General features: G+C 37.8%; 1 protein-coding gene across 2 annotated transcripts in view; it reads left to right on the top strand.

Moving 5' to 3' along the window:
* SCAMP1 (secretory carrier membrane protein 1) overlaps window positions 1–23,306 on the top strand; it is a 42,981-nt gene that overhangs the window by 12,498 nt on the left and 7,177 nt on the right. For both annotated transcript variants that reach the window (XM_021379479.1, XM_021379480.1), the window contains exons 2-6: window positions 3,245–3,322; window positions 11,047–11,145; window positions 11,408–11,519; window positions 14,566–14,694; window positions 21,723–21,882. In XM_021379479.1, coding sequence (XP_021235154.1) covers window positions 3,245–3,322; window positions 11,047–11,145; window positions 11,408–11,519; window positions 14,566–14,694; window positions 21,723–21,882 — 578 coding nt within the window. The remainder of the gene's footprint in view (window positions 1–3,244; window positions 3,323–11,046; window positions 11,146–11,407; window positions 11,520–14,565; window positions 14,695–21,722; window positions 21,883–23,306) is intronic.

Below are 23,306 nucleotides of genomic sequence, written 5' to 3'. Positions count from 1 at the left end.
TGAGCAATTCTATGATTCTACTAAAAGCATGAGTGAAAGTCCAGTGGAGGAGGAGTTGGTGGTTGTGGTGGATGAGAAGTTTGATGAGAGCCAGCGGTGTGCACTTGTAGCCTGGAAGGCCAACAGTATCCTGGGCTGCATCAGAAGACAGGTGGCCAGCAGGGAGGGGGAGGTCCCTTCTGCTCTGCCTTTATGAGGCCCCATCTGGAGTACCCTGTCCAGGCCCTCAGAACAAGAAAGACATAGAGCTATTGGAGTGGGTCCAGAAGAGGCCATGAGGGGCTGGAGCATGTTTCCTACAAAGAAAGGTTGAGGGAGCTATGCTTATTGAGTTGGAAGAAAAGAAAGGCCTGGAGAGACCTCATTGTAGCCTTCCAGTACTTGCAGGGAGCTCATAAATAGGAGAGAGAGCAACTTTACATTCACTGATAGTGATAGGACAAGGGGGAATAGTTTTAACTAAAAGTAGGGAAATTTACATTAGATATTAAGAGGAGGTTTTATTACTCAGGGTGGTGAGACACTGGAATGGGTTGCCCAGAGGAACTGTGGATGCCCCATCCCTGCAGGTGTTCAAGGCCAGCTGGATCTGGTTGTTGGCAACCCTGCCCATGGCATGAGGGTTGGACCTGGGGTGATCTTTAATGTCCTCTCCAGCCTAAGCCCTTCTGTGGTTAGGACACATTATGCTATTAGGATTCATTCCATTTAAAGGCTAGAATAAGTGTTCTGGTTCTGGCTGCAGTAGAGTTAGCTTTCATAGCAATCTGTCTGGTGCTGTGTTTTATATCTGGGACCAAAACAGTGCTGTTAACATACTAGTGTTTTTGATGCTGCTGAACAGTGCTTGCACAGCACCATGGCCTTCTGTTTCTTACTCTCTCTCCGCTGAGCGGAGTCTGGGGGTGTTGGAAAGAGGCTGGGAGGAGACACAGCCAGGGCAACTGACCTTGCTTGATAAAAGATATAGTCCATACCCTGTATCATCATGTTCACCAGTCACATATGGAAAGGAATCCAAAATAACAATTACTCAGAGACAGCTGGGTATCCCACTGCTGGTTAAGGATGATGAGTGGTTGCCCTTTTGCATCATTTGTGTGTTTTTGGTTTTTTTTTCTCTCCTCCTTCTCTCATTTACTCCCTACCTTGACACTGACAAGTTGCTTTCGTCTGTCTGGTGTCTCTGCCATCACTGTGGGGAAGGAGTGAGCAACTGGGTGGGGACTTAACTGCGTGCTTTGGTCAACCCACCTGAGTAAAATAATAGTTTTCAGATGTATAAAACTTTCTACAATCTTGTGTATTGAATTATGATGTTGCCTTAGTTGTATTCACTTTAAGATCTTCCATACAGATCTTGCAATAGCAAGTCCAGTAAATTGATGTTCAGGTGTCAGATTTCATTTTTCTTATTTTTGTCTTTTAATTGAATGCTTCAAATGATATGTTGCCAAATTTTGGTAACAAATGTTCTCCCCCATGTATTCTCCCTTGTTTTTGTTATTCAGCTGCACAGTATTTTGTGCCAGTCTCTTAACGAAAGGACATGTTACACGAAGTTACTCTGTTAGTTCATGCAAGACCTCATGAGATTTTAGTTGAAGCAGTGCATTCAAGTCTAAGATGAAAACTAAAAATGTGTCAAACTTGTTGGGGAGATTGTCACCAGGATTGCGTTATTAAAATCGCTAATTATTGTATAAGTCAAATGCAGGAAAGAGGATTTTAATTGCATGTAACATTTTTTTATTCACTTAGGTTGATTCTTGTTTAGTCATTGTTAAAACACTGCTTTGCAGCTAAATATATGCTTTAGCCAAAAGCAGTAGCATTTCATGTGAACAGAAACACTAGTTTTTATGTAAATGTACACACAAATTAGATTAAAACGTACAATATAATTTATTTTTGTAGCAGTACTTTTCTTGCCTTACACTTTTTATAGGTGAAGTTTTTAAATTGCCTCTTATTTTAATGTCTGTAACTACAGCTAGTGAATAAATAAACTTAAGAAAACGCTGTTCCTACATCTTTAGGTTAAGCAGCTGCTGTCAAGACAAGGTTAGTGTTGTAGAGGATGCTGCGTCCAAGAAGCTAGACTTTATTTTTCAGTAGTTTGTATGCTTTCTTCAGTGTAGATTAAGTCACACTTTAAGTATTTCTTTAATTAAATATTTCATATAGAGGGCTTAAATTTTTTTTATCTTAAAAGGAAATATAAATAAAAATATATAATGTAAAATACAAAAATATAAATACTTAATCTTCTTCCCAGTCTTAATCAGCTTTAGCTTTCCTGATGTTTAACTGGAATAAAAATAAGGAAATGTTTATGTGCACATAAACAATATAAGTAAAAATCTATAGCACTTTAATTTATTTGCTATACATATGAAATATTGTAAGCTTCTTTTGTGTAAGCATAATGGAAACTAACCACTAAGTAGATTTCTTAAAAAAACAAAAACAAAAAACCTACCTCCTTTCATCCATTCTTACTATCTGAAGATACAAAAACCTTAGTTTAAATGAGAGAAGTTCTGTAGGTGGAACCAAGCACCACATGGAGTAAGTACAATTTTTATTTATATGAAGTTAGTCTGGTCTTTGATAAGTGGGCGTCTCTAGAGAGCCAAGCCTACCTGTCTCTACTGCAGAGATGTTTAGCTCCTGCAGTTAACTTATAAAGCTAAATATTAATCTGTGTTCCTCATTGTATAGTTGATTGGAGGAAAAAAAAGAGCCTTTTTCTTAAACCTACCAGTTCAGGTAGAAGCTGAAGCAAAGGTACTTTTTCACTGTGGAGCATTGTTTCCTCAGCTTCACTTTTCTGAAGTGCTCTTCTACTCTTGGAGGTTCTACAGGGACTTTTAAGTAGGGAAACCCCAAAGCTAAAGCAAGCTTTCTTCTGTTGTGGTCTTTGTTGGTTGTACAGTTGTGGAGACCAACAGTCAAAATAGCAGCATACGGTTTTCTTTCCTTCTCTGTTGAGAACTTTTTTTCTTTATGAATCAAATGCATGACAGATGGAGTTTGTGTTAATCTAGATCTGTAAGAAGCTCTGGGTAGAATGATGTCATGTCAGGCTTAGTGGAAGAGGTGGATATTTACAGGTTTGTTTTTTTTTTTTTAGTGAAAACAAGCTTTATGTTAAAGGAAAGCTGAATTTTGTATGATATGATACATTGTTTCTTTGCTTATATACACGTCCATGCATTTACAGAATTGTCTTGTCTTCTAGGATCCTTCGGTTACACAGGTGACAAGAAATGTTCCCCCTGGACTAGATGAGTACAATCCTTTCTCTGATTCGAGAACAGTAAGCACATTTATTTCTTAAGTATGCTGTTGAACTTCTTAGGTACGATTTGTGAGGTATTGTTTTCAGCATTTGGAACAGTTATGTAAGATATGTGAAGGGCTAGCCAGAGATAATGGAAGATCTGTAAGGACATACAGTCTCCAAAGTATTTGAGTTTTAGTTTCAGCTAGGATGGAATTGTTTTCTTCAGAGTGTCTGGTATGATGCTATGTTCTGGTTCTGGGAGAAAAACAATGTTGATTACAGACCAATGATTATAGTTGTCTGCTAAGCAGTGTTGTATAGAGCCAAGGCCATTCTCAGCAAAGGGTCCGAGGAGCTGGGAGGGAACAGAATTGAGACAACTGACTTAATTGCTTGTGCATTATTTGCTATATGTGTTTATATATATATATGCCATAATTATTAACCTTTTCTCTGTCTTAGTAAGCAGTTTTACCTCAACCCATGAATTCTACTTTTTTTTTTAATTGATTCTCTTCTCCATCCCACTGGGAAAGGGGGAAGTGAGTGAAGGACTGTGTGGTGCTCAACCACCTGCTGGGATAAACCACAACAATTTGAAGGATACATACTGTGGTCTTAACTTACTTGAATTGGGATCTCTTGAGGAATGTGGCTTCCTGAAAGGGTCCCAAAACAGAACTGTATTTTTCCCGTTTGGTGAAATTTCTGGTACTCTGTCCTTTGTGCTTTTTAAAATTTTCCAGTTCTTTACAGCACGTGACTGTGGCATTCTAAGAAAGTATCTGTTTCATGTGAAGTACTGCTCAAAGTAAGAAAAACATTGAATTTAACTAATAATCCTCAGACTATGAATAGATTTACTGTAATAAAACGAGTTATTTATTCCTGAGAAACATGGCATTACCTGTAGTTTGTGTAGTTTTTACATTGTTTTCTCTTGGAGTAAAAATACAGGGAATGAAATAGGAGGTCTCATGCTGTAACAGTTTACAGTGATCACGACAGTGAAGATCTTGTGTAAAATCTGCGTAATGCATGGACAATTACTATCTATCAGTATAACTTCCAACAATAAAATACTATATTTTTTCAAATTTAAGTTTATATTTCCTATGGCAGATCCTGGAAGTGTAAATCAGGGATATTGGTATCTAAGTCTTTGCAACACAGTGGCAAGGTGTCATATAGCATTACAGTGCTATTCTGAAAGCACCTTTTTTTGAGCATGTTTAGGTCATCTCTTAACACAATGTATTTAGAACAAGCAGCAATAGTAAATAAGCCCAGTCTTTTTTTTTTCTCCTGACTTGCAGCATCACGAATTTCATACAGTTTTTCTTAGCTTGGAGATTTTCAAAATTGCTTTGCACAAACCATAAGTTATAAAGGCAGTAGGCCTTTTTTTAAGGAAAAAAGTTCTGTAGGGGCCTCTAACTTTTTATGATGTAAGTATTTCAACACGCGTTTCTGCTGGTAGAGGAAAAACTGAAGTTTATGAGGTTGTCTGACTTCTGACAGTCAGCTCTGCAGGTACAAGATTCTAATTGATTCTGAAACGTCATTCATGTATCTTGTGAGTGCTGAATATGTTAAGTATTTATTCCACAGTGATATGCCTTTGCAAGAATGAGCACATTTCTTAATTGCAGATACAGACAGTTTCATGCCTTTTTTTCCAGCAAGAAAGCGACTTAAAACTCTGTATACATTGATGATCTTAGCTCAGTTGTGGTCTTTCTTTACCAAGGGAGATGTTTCTTATAAATTCTGTTTTCAGGATACATCAGGAAAAAAATTGTAAGTTTTTTACAGTACTTCTCATGAAATTTCTATTTTTTCACAGTATTTGAATGTATTCATCTGTCCTCTGTGAATGTACATCTCTTGCAGTGTTTTTACAAGTTTTGCCGCTGCTTGCTGAAAACCTACTTAGAGCACTGTGTATATATAAACATGTATGGAGGCAATCATGCATACAGCATGCACTTTGAAATGGATGCATTAAAATTCTGAAAAAATTATTAGAAGTGTTCTTCAAATTTTATTATTTTTAGAGGCATATATTCAGTAAATTCCTGGGTAGCTCCCCCCTCTTCTGTCATCCCAGCAGTGAGGTAAACATAAAACCAGACTGATCAGTTAGTTACATCTGACTTCTTTTGAAAGTTTTTTTTCTTTGTCTCACTGATAAGTGCAGTACTTCATGCTTATGGAGAGATGTACTTAAGAGATGCTGTTCTTAGCATTCATCTCTTGCCAGCCTGTTCCGTTCAAGCAAGGTCATATTAATCTGCAGCTTTGAAAGCAAAATACTTAAATAAAAATCTATCCACTAAATGCAGCTTGGGATAGACACAAAAAGCTGCTGGTTAGTCATATACAGAAAGAAGAGTTGAACTCACCCAACTGGTGGAAGGGGCTCTCTGGCTATGCAGCAGTTCTTAGGAAGCAGCCTGGGCCCCAGAGATGTTCTCCTTTCAGTGGCTGGCCCTTGTGAGCCCAGGGTCCGCCCCTTCTGGTCACATGGGGAGCAGAGGTGCAATTTGTCTGTGCTCCCTGGGCCAGTCACACTCATTCACCAGGTGCTCAGTCACCATTCAAACTGTGACCTAACAGCTCTCATGCAGGTACTTAAATATCTTGGTGGTATAGTATGTCCATCACCTCTCAAAATTACTTCCTGTATTTACCTTCTATTGACAAATTGTCTTACTTGGATCTTTTGTTCCACTGAAACATTTCAGATGACCTTAGGTGTTTGATTTTTGGTTCCTAATAGCAAATCAATTACTCCTGTGGCTCTAATTTGATGATGTAGGTTGCTCCAAAAGTAATACTTTCTATTTATTTCCATGGATACTACAACAGATTCAAATAATATTATTGTGCTCTTTGTTAGGACACGTTCTCAGGTACCAAACACTATTTTTCATCACAGTCACCACCATTAGCTATGAATTTTCACCACAAACAAGAGGCTGCATGCCATGCTCTTGGAAATCTGCACCAGACGAAGTGACCCACTGTTGCCACTGCTGAAACGCAACACCCGCTGCCCCCTTTTGCTAGCTTTTATCAGAAAACTTGCATCTGAGCTATTGATTTCTGGAATGGCTCAAAAAAGCTTCTCATCTTAGACACCTTGAAATGTAGTAACACAGAATGACTTGGGTTGGGAGGGACCTTAAACTACTTCCAGTTCTAACCCCTTTGCCAGATCAGGCTGACCAGGGCCTCAACCAGCCTGGGCTTGAACAACTCCAGGGATGGGGTATCCTCAGCTTCTCTGGGCAGCCTGTGCCTCACTGCCCTCTGAGTAGATAATCGCTTCCCAGTGTCTAACCATACTCTACTCTTTTAGTTTAAAGCCGTTACCTCTTCTCCTATCACTGTGCTGTCTTGTAGAGAGTTTTTCCACATCTTTCTTGTAGACCCCCTTTGGGTGCTGGAAGGCTACTGTAAGATATCCCAGGAGACCTCCCTTCTCCAAGCTGAACAACCCCAGCTCTCTCAGCCTGTCTTCGTAGGACATGTGCTGCAGCCCTCTGATAGTCCTTCTTGCCCTCCTCAGGACCCACTCTAACATGCAAGTTATTTTGGGGGCCTCAGAGCCGAATGCAGTACTCCAGGTGGGGTGTTACAAGAAGATGGTGTTTCATGAGAGTGTTTTCTCAGTGCTTTGCCGTTTTATAAGTTTTTCAGTGCAACAGCTTGGGAATGCTTTACCACAGGAAACTGAAGAGCTTACTGTAAACTAGCTAATGCTCCAAGAAGGATTTTTATTGGATTATCTTGGACTTTTTAAATGAAGCTAGCTTAATTTTTAATTGAGCTAACTTAAGAGGTGGCAGTTACCACCAGTTACCACAGGCAGAAACCTGTGCTTAATTTGTACTTGGAAAGTAATGCAAAATGAGCTTGCTGAGTAACTTTTTATTAGCTGTGTAAAGAACTGTCAGCCTTATTGCTTTGTCTGCAAGCTAATAAATGTTTACTTCTTTGACTTCTCAGAACATTTTGCTTAGATGTACAAAGCAACACTCTTGAGTACCCTGTTTGCATTCAGGCTTAGCATGCCTAATTTCCATTCTCCCTACTTCTTTGTTTGCCCTATATGCACTTTATTGAACTTCTGTTTCTCCAATGATTGCTGAACAGTAGAAAATATATTCATAGGGCAAAATGAATTATTTGTGCCTCTATGAAGAAGTTAAGTGGTTTCTGATAATACCTTACTGCAAATAGCATGTTACCCTTCTCTTCTGTATTTCATTACTACTGATGTTGGTCCAATAATAAATGATCTTGTATGCTAGCAGGACTTCTGTTTAAATCTGTGCAGTTCTTCAGATTAGCGGTACTGTGCTAACACTTGAAGGCATACTTAATGCTTCTAAGAAACTCTGGAACTCTAAAGTTTTGATTTTCCAGGGCAGCTGGATATTCTGGTTGTTTGATTCTGAGTAGCTGTGGGACTTTTCTTCACTGCTTCTTAGCTTTGATTGGAGGTATAGAAATGTGTACTTCGTTTTAATAAGAAGTTAGTGCAACCCGAGTTTAGAATGGTTTCATTTTTACAGTGCTCTCTCCATTAATCTGCAGAAGATGGATTATAATGCCAGTGGTGATAGCACATAGAATTAGTCCTTGAATATTAAACTAGAAAAATAAACTCATTAAAGCAATTCTGAGCATCCACTGTTGCAGACAGATTGGAGTAATTAAGTTCATTTCCCTATATGCAAATGATGTTGAGTAATTATGACACAGTAGAGTACAAAAATGTGCACGGTTCTTTCTGTGCTTGATGAAGAAGTGCTACAATATTAACGTAACTAGCTGTAGCTTGTGAAGATGTTGGACAAAATGTTACTTGTGTTAGAATGTTACTCTTAAATTACAACAGTCTAGAAGAAAACCTAGAGTGACACCCAGCGAGAAGTAATTACTGATCTTGAGGCAGATATGTGATTTTTCTTACATTTTCTTTATCACCTCTGGCTCTTTTACGAAGTCATCTCTCATTGTTTTCTCACACTGTGCACTAGCTGCAACAAGTGATAATACGTGATAAGTATTCAGTAGCGTTAATTTACAGGGTAGTTGTACTTAATATAGCTTGAAGATAACAGCATAGGAGAGTCAGTAGCCATTTAGATGCCACCTGGGAAGAGACTAATCATGCTGACTTTCTGCTGCTTTTGGTTTAAACAGTAAGTGTATATGACTTGTGCTCCTGGGGTTAGACAGCATTTGGAAACATAGAAGTTATTTCTGAAGAAAATTTAAGAGTTTAAACTCTGGTAAGCGAGCAGGTAACTCTAGGCAAAACAGCTGCAGAACTAAAAACAAGTTGCAGCTCCAGAGACTGGAGTGAGTGAACTAGGTGCCACTAGCCTAGGTAGTGATGTCTGCGGCATTAACTTCCTCTTTCTTCTGAGAGAGGAGGAATGGCATACTGTTGAGTGTACCTATGTTTTACCGTAGTCCTGACAGTGTTCTGTGGGGATGTTGTTTAAGACGGTTTGTGCCCTGCCTGGCTAGCTAGATGGCCATATTAATGTCCTCAGAATTGATGTGTATTTTTGTGGACCTTGGGTATGTGTTCAGCCTTGCTACAAACCAAACATGTTAACAGGATTCATCAGCCTAAGACAGAGAGCCCTTAGGATATTGAGGTGCATGCACTGGGCTCTAGCAGTAGGAAACTCCCCAGGTGGAGGGAGAGTCCCAGAGGAGTCCACACTCTGAGACTGCTGGATGTGGTAGCTGTTCTGCCATGTCAGTTTATGTCCACCAGGGTTCCAGGCTGCACAGCTCCAAATTACTATTTTAGTCTCATTTCTTCCAGGGAGCTCAGGCTTTTACCTAGGTGGTGGACTTTCTTTGCGGTTGACCATAAATGCATAGTAAACAGCAAAAAGCTGTATAAATAACTATAGGCACCATATAGTAGAGCCTATGCATTTTTAATAAGCATTAAAACCAGTTCCTTTTCTTTATAAGCATATATGCGTGTTCCAGTCATTAGCAGCACTGCAGGCTGTTTGGACAGTGTATCTTCAAAGGATAAGCATCTTTGAATTCATTGTTCAAATATTTTCTGGTCTACCAGTCCACCCTTCAACAGTATTACAGGTGCCTTTGAAAGGCCGCTGGAACCATTGTGGAGACTGTAGGTGGTCCATAGTCTAGCAGACAGCTCCTATCAGTTATGCTATCAAAGCCTTTAATTACTTAGGCTGCAGAGCTATAATAGACTTCTGGGGAGGCTTCTTTAGGATTGCTCTGTCAAAGTGTTATAGAGTTTTTGTTCTGTAGGTTTTTGTGCAGTCTGTGAGTGTTATAAGTAGAAGATAAAACTCTTCATGAAGTTACCTGTTTTTTACAGAAGTTCTCATGCAAAAGACCTTTTTTCTCTTGTTGCAGAATTCTCCAACATAAGGAGTAATGGCATTAACAATCTTTAACCAACTTTACCCATCTTCATCCTGAAACAATGAACAGTCTTTATAGGGAGGAAAATTTTAAGTCACTGACTTCTTCTGAAAAAATGAGACCTCTATGAAATCTCTCCATTTTGTTAGAAGCTAGCGTATAATGATAATTTTGAAATGCTGGAAACAACGGATGTTGCTGAGATGTTGCAGTATTAAATAGATAAGTGGAATTTCCTATGTCATGCTGATTTCTCTTAAAAGTATTGAAGTGTATTTCTAAAGATAATTGGGAAAAGTACACATAAAATGGACCAGGTTATGATTTCCCACATTAGTAGTGTTTAGTTGATTTCTACTTCAAATATTCTGTATTTTATTTACACTTCTCACCGTATTTTTGTTATTGATTTCAGTCTTACTATTGTTCTATGTCTTACAAGATCACAGAATAGCAAAGTCTTTCATATTGCAAGCTCTACACAAAGATAGGTGTAAATTGTACTTTGCTCCCCAAGCATATTCAAGAATAAAATATTAACTGAATTTTAAGAAAATGTAGCTCTTCTATGATGTGAACTTTAATCTAGACAGTAGTTTTTTCCTTGATTTGTTAGGCATTGGTTAACATGGAAAAGATGTGGAGAAAGCCAGAGGAGATGAGAAAAAGGAACAGAGAGAAAAACAACCATCCAAGCTTTAAAATAAAATAAAAAAAAAACTCACCCCATATCATTTAAAAAAATCTTGTAAACTTCTTGTTTTTTTTTTCTTATGAGTAATGACCAATACTTGAAACACAGGTACCTGAAACTAGATACTACACTAAATGCTATTGGGGTAGTTAAACAATATATTATGGATCCTGAATTTGAAAATTTAACACGGTGGATTGTTTCTTCAGTTAAGCAGGTGATTTAGACCTTTGTTAAGTAGCAAGTTCTGGAAGACATTACTAATAGATATAATGTTTGAGAATGAGATCACTGGCAAATCCGATAGCTCCCTTGAACAATAACTGTCCTTTCCCACATCCGTGTCTGAACGAAATTAGAATTTTATTTACTTTCTAGTGATCAATAAAATTCTTTGTGTGTTTATGGCAAGTAGTGCAGTGCAAAAAACAACCAAGCAAAACACTGCACCATAGAATATCTTTTTTCCTAAAGGTTATAAATATTGCAGGCAACATATCAGATTTTCAGGTTATAATTGACACTTCTTTTAGAACAATTGGATTTTGTCTTTCTGACTTAATGAAAAGATGGTGATTAGAGTAGGAGACTGTTTCCCTGTAACTGTCTCTTGTATTCTTAGGCTCCTCCAGGAAATGTGAAAATGCCTAATGTACCCAGTACTCAGCCAGCAATAATGAAACCAACAGAAGAACCACCTGCTTACACTCAAATTGCAAAGGTTTGTCTGTAACTTTCAGGTGCTAGATCCCTCTTAAATATGTAACATGCTTCTGGAACAGTCTTTTGTAAATAAGCATTGTTTTCCTGCTGATTTATGAAAATTAGTACTGCCTTTATGTAGTCAGTTATCAGATGATTTCATGCAACACAAAGTTACTCTTCATCTAGGACTGGAAATGCTTAATTATGTGAGGTAGACTTAGAATATTTACTTTTGTACATACATTTTATCAATATCTAACGATGTCTGTTTTGTTCAGGAGCATGCCTTGGCCCAGGCAGAACTTCTAAAGCGTCAAGAAGAACTGGAAAGAAAAGCTGCTGAACTGGATCGCAGAGAAAGGGAAATGCAGAGTCTCAATCAGCAGGGGGGTATGCATGAAAATTGTTTTTTAGTTGCAGAATTTTTTTCTTAGCAACCATTATTATTTTATAGTGATGCTGTAAAACAGATCAGAAAGGGTTTTTATAATCTCTTCAGGAAAATTCATCTCCTTTGGAACAGTTCATACAACCCAGTAAAAACTGGCTTGTACAGTGCAAATTTTCACAGCAGTAATTTTAAATATGGCCTTTATTACATATTAGCCTCAGCTATGAGTTACTTTTATTCTAAGTTTATATCCAAGCAATTCTATTTAATAGAAGTGGAATGTTTCGAGAAATAACCTCATATGTAAATATCTTTTATTTCTCTTCTGTGTTTAACTGTAGAACACCCCTGTTTTGTAGCATTTTCTTATCTTTTACTCTGTTCCAGGCATAATATTTATGCAAATAGGAGAATGATACTAGACACATTCTATCTTTTGATATGACACTTCAGAATCCATAACCAAGATCTGCCTCTCATTTTGCCACAAACTTTCTGTGCTGTTTAACACCATCGATTTTCATACTGCAGTTTCACAAATGAGAACATAGATATATTCTCTTAACTGAAGATTTAGCTGAGGATACTGTGAGAGAAGTGCATGAATTTTTCTTTTCAAATTGAATGAATTTAGACTGAAATTATAAGAATACTCCAAACGCTTTGTGCAAGGGTGACTTTTGTGTTGTCTTTTCACTTGCATCTAGATTTCTGTTGTATTTCTACATGATTTCCTAAGGTTTTATTTGCTTCTTTGGTAATAGAGTGGTACAGCCCTATGTATAATGACATAGTAAATCAAATGCACAGGGAATTTTCTAGCATGTTGTATACTACTAGGATCTTCTTATGAAAAGAGTCACATTCCCTTAATAAAACCCTTTTTATTTTCTCTGTATTTATTCTTTTCATTGTCTTTATTAAATATTTGTATCTGTCCTCCAACATAATGATTTTTTGGGTTATTTTTTCATTTTCTTTTCCATAATATTACCATTCATGTAATTTCAGTGACTTGTATTGGTGGTCTGAATTGATTACTTTGCTATTTGAGGTTTTTGTGATAATTTTATTCCTTTTCATCTCAATCTCAGGGAATGTAAGTCTAATACCCAGTGCATGTTTCGGAATATTTTTAAGTGTGTTACCAGCTTTGGTTGTTAGCATCACAGTGCTTGAAGAGTGCGTGGAGAATCTAAAGGATTCTTTAGGAAGGCTAAACAGAAATGAGGATGCTAAATTTTTAGCAAATGGCCATGTAAAAGATGCTACAAATCATGAATTGTGCATTGTGACTGAGAAAAATACTCTTTTCTTTTAATTTCTTTTGCACACTCATTGTAACAGCTTTGGAAATGCCATAGAGGTGTCTTGATTACAGGGTAGAGTCTTTTGTAATAATACTCTAGATATTTGCATTTAATTCAAAATGGTGGCTGCATATCTAGGACACTGTCATCATATGCAGTTGACTATAGTGCAAAGATCTTTAAGCCTGATAGTTCTGCTGAGCTCCATGCCTCTGGTCTTCTCTGTTCAGGTTTGGTACAGTACTGCATGTGAGCTGGCTGAAGTGTGCTGCTTCCTATTTCAGCTAGTTCATTTGGGTATGTCTTAAAAAAATGCACCAGTGTACTTACATGAGGCTAGTTTGGGGATGTCTGCATTCGTACTGAGGCATGTCATTAATGTTATGTTCACAGGCCAGGAGGTGGTAGTGCAGTATTGAATTAAATAAATCAGAACTCGGTCTTTGCTTATGATGCAGTATAGGAATATGAATATCTAAAGATAGTAATACATAAAGTACCAAACCATCTTAACATGCTGTTTTTTCAGTCTTAGTTGAAAACTGAAACCTGTGCCACTGGGTTGGAGAAGCACATCAAATAGCATTCTTAGTAACTTGAATTATTTAAAGATACCTGAATTTTTCTATTACTCTCACTTGAAACTGAGAGAAACAATCATATGCTGCCGAATAAAGATTTGAATTGTTATCAATATTTTTCATAGGAGAAATTCCAAAGTAGTTTTTAAAATAGGTGGGTATATTAATTGATTAACTTATGTATGTTGTCATTATAAATGAGCAGCTAGGTGAAAAAACCTCCAGTGGAGGAGACAGAATGTTTAGCAGATCCTCACGGTTTGGGAGTTCTTTGGACAGAACTGTCAACTTCGGCTTATCTTGAGTGAGGAAAGAAATAATTTCATAATAAAAGTATGTAAGATTTGCTAGCTTTCTGTTCTTACCAGGTGAAACGCTAGTGAAGCTATGGTTGAAGATGGAAATTGCAGAAAAACATTGTCAGAATTTCAAGTAAAGATACCTTTAGTTTTGTCATTAGCTCTCCTTTTGGAATATGGTGATTTACATATCTATTGTATTCAGGTTTTGAAATATTATGGTGAAGGTTTGTTAGAGCTATCTCTGCTGGATCTCTGAGTCTGTGCGTGGTAGAATGTACACCCCAGCCTGTGAATAGATGAGCACGCAGGAATCAAAGGTTGTGTTGTCTTTGAGTCCTGACTGTTTCTGAAAACTTCTATATAAAATGTAATTGGTGCTGTAGGGGCAACTTCTTGAGAGAGCCGCTTTTCTCCGCTTTTATGGGCTTAGAAGCAATGCTTTGACTATAACCTATATTGGGAACTACTTCCAAGTGTTAGAGATACCCAGGTGTTAGAAATACCAGGATTCTGAGAACTAAGACTGCCTTTCTATCTCTAGCCTTTGTATTCAACAAAATGAGCGGGTGAGTATGGCTCATCTTGGAGAAATGTGCATTTAAAAGTTAAGGAGCCCTGAAAAGTTATTTTTCTGACCAAAGTTTACTTTTTCTTTTTCCAAGGTTTCTCTTCTCTTCCTACTTTATAGGAGCTATCAGATGCTTGCTTAGGCCTTTATGTAGATAAAATACAGTCTTTTCCTTGGTCTGTCTGCATTTCATTGTATCTTATTTCTAAAATATCTGAATCTCTCTAGTATAGAGAGAGTGAACTTGTATTATAATGCAGTTTTTTGGGTTTTTTTATTTGCAGGTAGAAAAAATAACTGGCCACCTCTTCCTGAGAATTTTCCAGTGGGTCCATGTTTCTACCAGGACTTTTCCGTAGACATTCCTGTAGAATTCCAGAAGACTGTAAAGATCATGTACTACTTGTGGATGTGTAAGTATTTTTTTAAAAGAAGAAACAAATTGCTAATTCAAACTTGATGATGCATGCCTCCTACTTTGGCTTTTGCAACAGTTGTGATGATGTATTTTTAAAATCCAGAAATTAAATATTTAAATGAAATCTTTTTGTTAGTTTTGACTTAAGAAGCACTGAATTACTTCATAGAAACTTCCTTGGGGATAAAAGCGTTACCCTGAAGCAGTTTTGCAGAGTATACTGTATTCTGTTTTAAATCTCATATCATCATAAATCTCATTATCATCATAAGACAATATTTGACCATTTGTTACCTTAGAAATAATTATACTGTTTTTAAAATCAATTTGTATATGAAGAAATAGAATTTACAGTTGGTGTCAATATGCTGTGATTTAAAGAGGTGTAATATCCATTTGCTTTAATAAGCATACTTACAGTTCAGTATAGTTTTAGTATTATTCCAGTTTATTTAAAAAAAAAAATAGCACATTAGCTAAAGAGTTAGTCCCTGTTACATAGAATCATAGAATCATAGAATTAGCTAGGTTGGAAAAGACCTACAAGATCACCTAGTCCAACCATCCACCTACCACCAACAACCCCACTAAACTATGTCTCCCAACGCTATATCTAAATGTTTCTTGAACACCTCCAGGGATGGTGACTCCACCACCTCCCTGGGCAGCCCATTCCAGCGCCTGACCACTCTTTCAGAAAAGTAGTATTTCCTAATGTCCAGCCTAAATCTCCTCTGGTGCAACTTGAGGCCATTCCCCCTCGTCCTGTCACTAGTTACAAGAGAGAAGAGGCCGACTCCCAGCTCACTACAACCTCCCTTCAGGTAGTTACAGAGAGCGATGAGGTCTCCCCTGAGCCTCCTCTTCTCCAGACTGAACAATCCCAGCTCCCTCAGCCGCTCCTCATAAGGCCTGTGCTCCAGACCCCTCACCAGCTTCGTTGCCCTCCTCTGAACATGCTCCAGGGTCTCCATGTCTTTCTTGCAGTGAGGGGCCCAAAACTGGACACAGTACTCAAGGTGGGGCCTCACCAGGGCTGAGTACAGAAGGACAATGACTTCCCTACTCCTACTGGCAACACTATTTCTGATACAAGCCAGGATGCCATTGGCCTTCTTGGCCACCTGGGCACACTGCTGGCTCATGCTCAGCCGAGCGTCGACCAATACCCCTAGGTCTGTTTTGTCCACACAACTTTCCAGCCACTCTGCCCCAAGCCTGTAGCGCTGCCTGGGGTTGTTGCGGCGGAAGTGCAGGACCCGGCACTTGGTCTTGTTGAACCTCATCCCGTTGGCTTCAGCCCAGAGATCCAGCCTGTCCAGATCTCTCTGTAGGGCCTCTCTACCCCCAGGCAGATCAACACTTCCTGCCAGCTTGGTGTCGTCTGCAAACTTACTGAGGGTGCTCTCAATGCCCTCATCCAGGTCACCAATAAAGATACTGAAGAGGACAGGCCCCAGCACCAACCCCTGGGGAACACCACTCGTGACCGGTCGCCAGCTGGATTTAACTCCATTCACCACCACTCTCTGGGCCCGGCCCTCCAGCCAGCTCCTTACCCAGCAAAGAGTGTACCTGTCCAAGCCACGGGCTGCCAGTTTCTCCAGGAGGATACTGTGGGAGACAGTGTCAAAGGCTTTGCTGAAGTCTAGGTAGACCACATCAACAGCCTCATCCACCAGATGGGTCACTCGATCATAGAAGGAGATCAGGTTGGTCAAGCAGGACCTGCCCTTCACAAACCCATGCTGGCTGGGCCTGATCCCCCGGTTGTCCTGCAAATGCCGCGTGATCTCCCTCAGGCCATTCTGCTCCATAACCTTCCCCGGCACCGAGGTCAGGCTGACAGGCCTGTAGTTCTCCGGATCCTCCTTACGACCCTTCTTGTAGATGGGAGTCACATCTTGTAGATGGGGTAGTGTAGTGTACACCTACACTTTTTACACCAACTATGCTCAAACAGTCTTTGTGGGGTTAATTTTGCCCTCATTCAGGTCATGTGTTTTGAAGAAATGCTGAATGAACCAAATGTACAAGTGTCATATTACCCCTTTCCAAGGATCAGGGCTCACCAAACACTCCAGAGGAGGCAATCGAGTAGAGATCCTTCCTTTGCGTCTGCCAGCCCTTAAATGAGGTTAGGGAGGGGTAGAGCTCTGATTCACCCCCTTCTGGTGGCTCAGGTGAATTGCTTCCCCCTGTGCTCCCAGGGCTGGCTGTGCCCCTTCACCAGGTGCTAAATCACTGGTTCAGGCCGTGACCTAAGGGTTCCCATACATCTGGTTATCCTGTTATTATGATTGAATTATGTATATGAAACACGTAAAATGTGTAGTGAGAATTAAATCAATTCCACCTCATCCACTGCTTGCTATTTTCATTTCTGGGTCATTAATCATTAACTTAAGTCCATTGTAGATAGAGTATATGATTAGTCATTCTCAAAAATCTGACAGGCATTTATGTCAAATGAAAGATTAAGGGCTCCAGAATTTTAAGATACTAGTTACGGCCACTTTCAGAATTGAGTTTTGGAAGTGGTGTATGTTTTACACATATAGCACTTGGGCAGTAAGAATTTGAATATGAAGTGTTTTTCTTTTCTCCTTCTTACGATACATAAAGAAAGCAGTGATACTATAATATTGCAAAATATATTTGAGTTCTGCACTTGTAATAAGATTACTGATTTTCTTTGAATTAAACTGAGATTTTTGAGTCCTCTTCCTCTTTCTTTAGATCTCATATTCTCTGACTTAAGGATTACTAAGGAAGGAGGGAAATAAGCATAATAAAGATAGATCATCAATTTGAGGCTAGAAAGAGATGGCTGAGTACAGAACTCCATGCTTTAGGGCTGACTGTTGAGTCAGTCCTTGTGACTTCTTTCCCTCCATACCTACGTAGTTTAGGTCATACTTTGTTTAGGTAGCTACTTTTCCTCAGTGGAGGCATTCATTACCATAGCAAACCAACTTGTTTCTGCTTGCTATTGTACTTCCTATTCTTCCTCTTTCAGAACTTCGTAGGACTTGTAAGGCCCAGGGATCTGCAAAGATAATAGAATTTGGATAAATCTGGTACTGGTTGCTGTGCACTTTGTAAAGTCGGTTTGTTTTCCTGTCTTTTTTTTTTTTTTTTGCACCCCTAAGAACATCTCATTTTGTGTGCATGTTCCTGTGTTGGTTTGGTTAGTGCCAATTTTAATACTTTTTTCTTGGCCTTTGTGTATCTGAAGAAACTTTTTTTTTACCTGTTTCAGATCTATACATACCTTATCTCACAGAATCCCAGAATTGTAGGGGCTGGAAGGGATCTCTAGAGATCATTGAGTTCAACCCCCTGCAAAGCAGGCTCCCTGCAGCAGGTTGCACAGGTAGGCGTCCAGGCGGGTCTTGAACGTCTCCATAGAAGGAGACTCCACAACCTCCCTGGGCAGCCTGTTCCAGTGCTCCGTCACCCTCACTGTGAAGAAGTTCTTACACACATTTGTGCGGAGCTTCCTATGCTTCAGTTTGTGGCCGTTTCCCGTTCTATTGCCATGCACTGCTGGAAAGAGTCCGGCCTTGTCCCTTTGCTTCCCACACCTTAGATATTTATAGACATTAATCAGATCCCCTCTGAGCCTTCTTTTCTCAAGGCTGAACAGACCCAAGGTTGCTCAGCCTTTTCTCATAAGGGAAATGCTCCAGGCCCTTGTGAGAATACAAATCTGCTTGTGTCCTTATTCCTGTGAATTCATCCATATTTTCTCTGCTTCCACCAGAAGTCAGAGTCATCTGATTTCTTGATGTGGTTTTTTATTTTGCACAGCTTTTTTTTTTCTTCTTGGAAAGAGCTGCCTTTTTTGTCTTTTCAGTGTGTGCTCCTCCTTGTTTTTGGACTGCAGGAGTTACTTAGTAATGGCTTCTGTCAGCTGCCAGTGGTGTGTTTCTGTACTGGCTTTTTTGCTACCACTGCTGTTTTGGTGACTTGCAAATGAAATAGTAGTTTTCCTGTCTCTGTGGCAGTGGGCACTAGTATTTAAATCTGTTTTTAAATGCTGCTACAAGTGAGATATCTGTCTCTTGATCATTATCTGACATTGAACTTTTTTTGGCTTGGAAGGCTGTTTTCCAGTTACTCTCCCCACAGCCCAATAGCACGTGCAAAAAGCAGTACCAGTTTTCAAGGAATATTTCTTATTTAAAGTTAAAAACTGAAGAGCTCTTTAATCTTATGGAAGGCTTTTATGGCATTTGGCTTTGTTACTTGGTGTTTTTTGAGCTTTTTCTATGACAAGATTTTCAAAGGCAGATGACTTAAACTACAGATGATGGTGGAAATATACTCTAAGGTGTCAGCTTTTATGATATTTTTCCATTTAGGGTTCTTTTGTCTCATCCATTCTGCTATCTGAGGATACAATCAGTAGTGTGTATTCATCTGTGTGGATGTTTGTTTTGGCATTTCCTGATAACCTCTAAGTATGGGCAATTCATAAACTCCTTCCAAGCCTGCTCTAGTTGCTGTCTTTATCATTAGAAGATGTTTCCAAGTATATAATTTAATTCTCCAATGCTGTTATTGGTCCTTCTTGTACCATCTACTGTTACAAATGACACGTTTATCCCCTTTAGTTATTTTCTTTCCAGTAAACTAGTGTAGTTCACTCAACCGTTCTTTGTAGGTTATGTTTTCTAGAGTTCTGATTGTTTTGTTGGTATCCTACAGATTTGCTATTTGGTCCACTTCAAATTAGGGTATTTTTACTATGTAGCATCTAGAATTGGACAGTGTGAACTGGGACCAATATTTTAGCTGAAGTCTTAATGTACTGTGTATAGAAGGAAAAAACTTCATTCTTCTGGTGCTATATGCTCATGCTCCTGCATGCAATTAACAATTCTTACTTTTTTTGCAATAGCTTGGTGTTATCCACTCATGTTTTTTTTGGTGGTGGTGGTGTGTGGTGACTGTTTTAGTCATAAGCCCATTCAAGAAGAGCAACCATGAGTTATATTGGTTGGCCAGTGGACTGTGTATTCAGAGGCATTCTTTTTTTTTCTAAACTTCTTTTTGGGTGAATTGAGTGGATAGTGAATTATGCTTGTGCAGATCTAAGCCCGTTTCTTTCCTATGGCAAATATTTGTCATTTTTAAGCTGTGTGCAGATGTCCCCCACCCCTTTCCAGAAGGAGCACAGCAAGCAAGGAACAGAAGTCTTAAGCTAAATTTTAAGTTAACTTGTGGCTTCACATTTCTCCATAGACACCTTGCTCCAGTCAAGTCGTTCTGTTAAATGGTGACAGCCCAGCTCATTCCTAAGGGAAAAAGCACATTCTTTTGCCATGTATCCCAATGAGGACTTCATTGTCACGGTCATTGGATGAGTGCAGAGTTCTAACAAAGGCTGAAGTAATTTCAGCCCTCACAGTTGTCTTTGAAGAGGTAGAATATTTTTAGAACTGAATATTTTTAGAACTGTTACACTGAATCTGGAAACACCAGCCTACTCATACAGTGTTTGTGTGAAGGCATTAGTTCTCAGAACAAAGGCCGCTAGTAACAAATGCTTTCGGTAATAAAGGAGATCTTCCTGTTTTCTAGTATTAACTAGATAAAAGAAAAACAGTATCCTCTCATAAATCTTCTCATATTTATGATAGTAAGAACTTGTATCGTTTGTTGTACTTCATGATGAATACACACCAGAATTCTGACATGAGTTGCTTTGCTAACCTTTTAGAACAGTGCTAAGATATGTAAATGCATTAAACACTATTTAAAAGTATGATGTTTTCTGGTTTTGGTGACTCTGAAAGAAGGATTTTTCTGAGGGAAATGTTTTGAGTTCCTTTAGTTTTGATGCAGTGATGTAGGTGTTTTGATTATCCTTTTTTTTTTTTCCAGTAAGTTGGTTTAAAGCTTACTTAAAGTACTAACTGAGAGGGAATGAAGCAAAAAGCTTTGAAGTCTTTTTTCAGAATCTTTACAAACTTACCAGTTCCTCTGTTGAACTTACCTTCCAGTAGAATGACTAAAATGTCTCTCTGAATTTAAGCAGTTTCTTGCAGCACTGATTATTTGTGTACTCTTAATTATAAAACTACTGCATGCTATCCTAGTTTACTAGCAGAATCACTCCTGAATCACTGCGTGTTGCTGAACAGAGACAGAAATTCATTTATATCTTTTAAGTATCTGGAAGAAATAATTTATATGCCAGATAATTATGAAAGTGCTTTGTAATTAGATATTATGAAAATATTTTCATAATATAATATTTCTTACTACTGCTGTGTATTTTGTTCCAAAAGTGAAGTGTTTTTGAAATAACTGTCAAAATGCCAATGCATTTCCTTTAGTTGAAATAGTTAACTGGTAACATGATTTTGCTTTATGGATAAGTGTATTTTCAAAGTAGGGTATTTTGCTCTAGTACATGTAAGGACAGATAGTGTTTGGTAAAAAATATATTTTATGTATTTTATTTTTAGATTATATGTTGAAAATTCCTTTCAAATTAGAGCATGTCTAATGCTAATTTTTAATACATTTTGCATCACTTAGAACATTTTCTTTAAAAAATATATGTATAAAAACAGTGGAAATATATTGTAATTATAAGGCTGATAGTCTGCATTTATTTACTTGCCTGATTGTAAGTGAAAGTAAATAGCCTATTAATAAAGTGTGAATGTCCATATTCAGTAGCCATAGTGGAGGAATCATCCATTACTGCAACTGTAGAAACCTCTTTTTTCATCCTTTTAGTCTTAGGTGTTTTATCTTCACGATATACACCAGGTTAATACCTGACCTTTTCCGTTCGGTGCTTTTGCTTGGGAATACTGGCTTTACCTGATAGTTAGAAAACGATGTAAAAATCAGTTAGATTATTGCAGAGAGGATATTGTTTTATTTTCAACATGTTTATGTTTTGCTTAAAGATGTTTTGTTTCGGTATTATTTTAACAGTTATAATCTTTTCTTATATAAACATAATTTAATTAAGACTTTTTTTTACTTGTGCTTCTACAGTCCATACAGTGACACTGTTTCTTAATATCTTTGGATGTTTGGCCTGGTTTTATGTTGATGCTACACGAGGTGTTGATTTTGGATTGAGTATCCTCTGGTTCTTGCTTTTTACTCCTTGTTCTTTTGTCTGCTGGTACAGACCACTTTATGGAGCCTTCAGGTAAAAACTTCGTCTTGACTTTTAATATATTTTTAAAATATCTCACTTGAAATGCATTAACATTCCAGAATTTTTGTGAACATGATGACCCTTTAATATGATTTTATTAGAAACAAGTAGTATGTTTGCCATGAATTTAATTTCTGTATTTGAAATATAAGCAGCAGTAGTTAGGAGTATCACGGAACATCCTTTAAAATATTTACTGTTTCTAGCAGTGACATAGTAATAACTTTTTTTCTATTGGCCTGGTAACAATTTTAAGCAAAATTCTCATTATATTTCTATTCCTTTGCACCTGAGCAGATTTACAGTTAAAGGTTCTTGAATTTTTGGCTTCCTTAGTGAAACTAATGAAACTTACACTTCATGTTTGATTGTCTAGTTAACTGAAATGCCTGCAGTTGTTGTAAACTGAGAAGCTTGAGTAAAGCTAGTATTTTGTAATCAAACTCCAGTATTTTTTCCCATCTTTTACCAATCTATATTTGGTAGGCTTCACAAGCTTGAAATGTATCAGTGTTTAAAAATAAAATGGTTGGTCTGCATGCAAAATTGAACTATGTTTCAGTCAACATGAGAAAATTCGAAATTTTGATTATTCAATTGAAATCAAAATTTCAATTGAAAAATTACATTTTTTCAATGTAAAAATATTATGAATTGATTTTTACATTGAACTGAATCAGAATATTGTCAGATTAAATACACTAATTTTTTAGAGAAAGATTGATAGCCACAAATTGCAGTTTAGCATAATCTTTAGGCTAAATTACATGTTTCTTTTTGATAACCAAGGAGATGCTGTTGTGCCTACATGTCTTTGAAGAATTATGTAGTTTAACTTATATTTTCTCCTGTCAACTTGTTTTTTACTAACAGACAGTAACACCAGAATGTGTGACGTAAATAATAACTGTTTTTTTCCTTTTTATAGAAACCGGTCTTCTTGAGAGTGTTAGAGAAGTGGTAGCTTTAACTGGTTATAAATCTGACATAGTGTTGCTTTACAAATAGTTGTTATTCCTGATTTGCCGGAGAAGTTCAGTGTCACATTCTCTTTTAGGGTCTTAGATCTAGTAAAACTGTAGCTTGTCTTAGTTGTTTGGAAAACTATTTATTGCATTTTCAACTTTTGTTTTCTGCTGAACAACTAAAGGCAGTACTTCCTGAACTGAAAGGATTGAATCAATAGTAATGAAAAAATTCCCTATGCAAGAAGTGTTACTGCTGGCAAAAGCTGATTCCATGTTCTTAATTGGTGATTTAACTAAGTCACTTTTAGTTTATTTGGAACTTTGGGAGCAAGCGTTTCATGTTGTCACTAGTTTTGAGGTCTTCATTGAGGTTTTACCTGTTCATTTGTATTTGGATTTTTTTGGACAGGCTGCTAATGCTTTAGTCTTTGTCAAGCTGACATTTTA

The sequence above is a fragment of the Numida meleagris genome, chromosome Z (assembly GCF_002078875.1).
Source record: "Numida meleagris isolate 19003 breed g44 Domestic line chromosome Z, NumMel1.0, whole genome shotgun sequence".
Taxonomy (NCBI): domain Eukaryota; kingdom Metazoa; phylum Chordata; class Aves; order Galliformes; family Numididae; genus Numida; species Numida meleagris.
The sequence above is the reverse complement of the archived record's forward strand: the minus strand, read 5'-3'. Positions and strand labels throughout refer to the sequence as shown.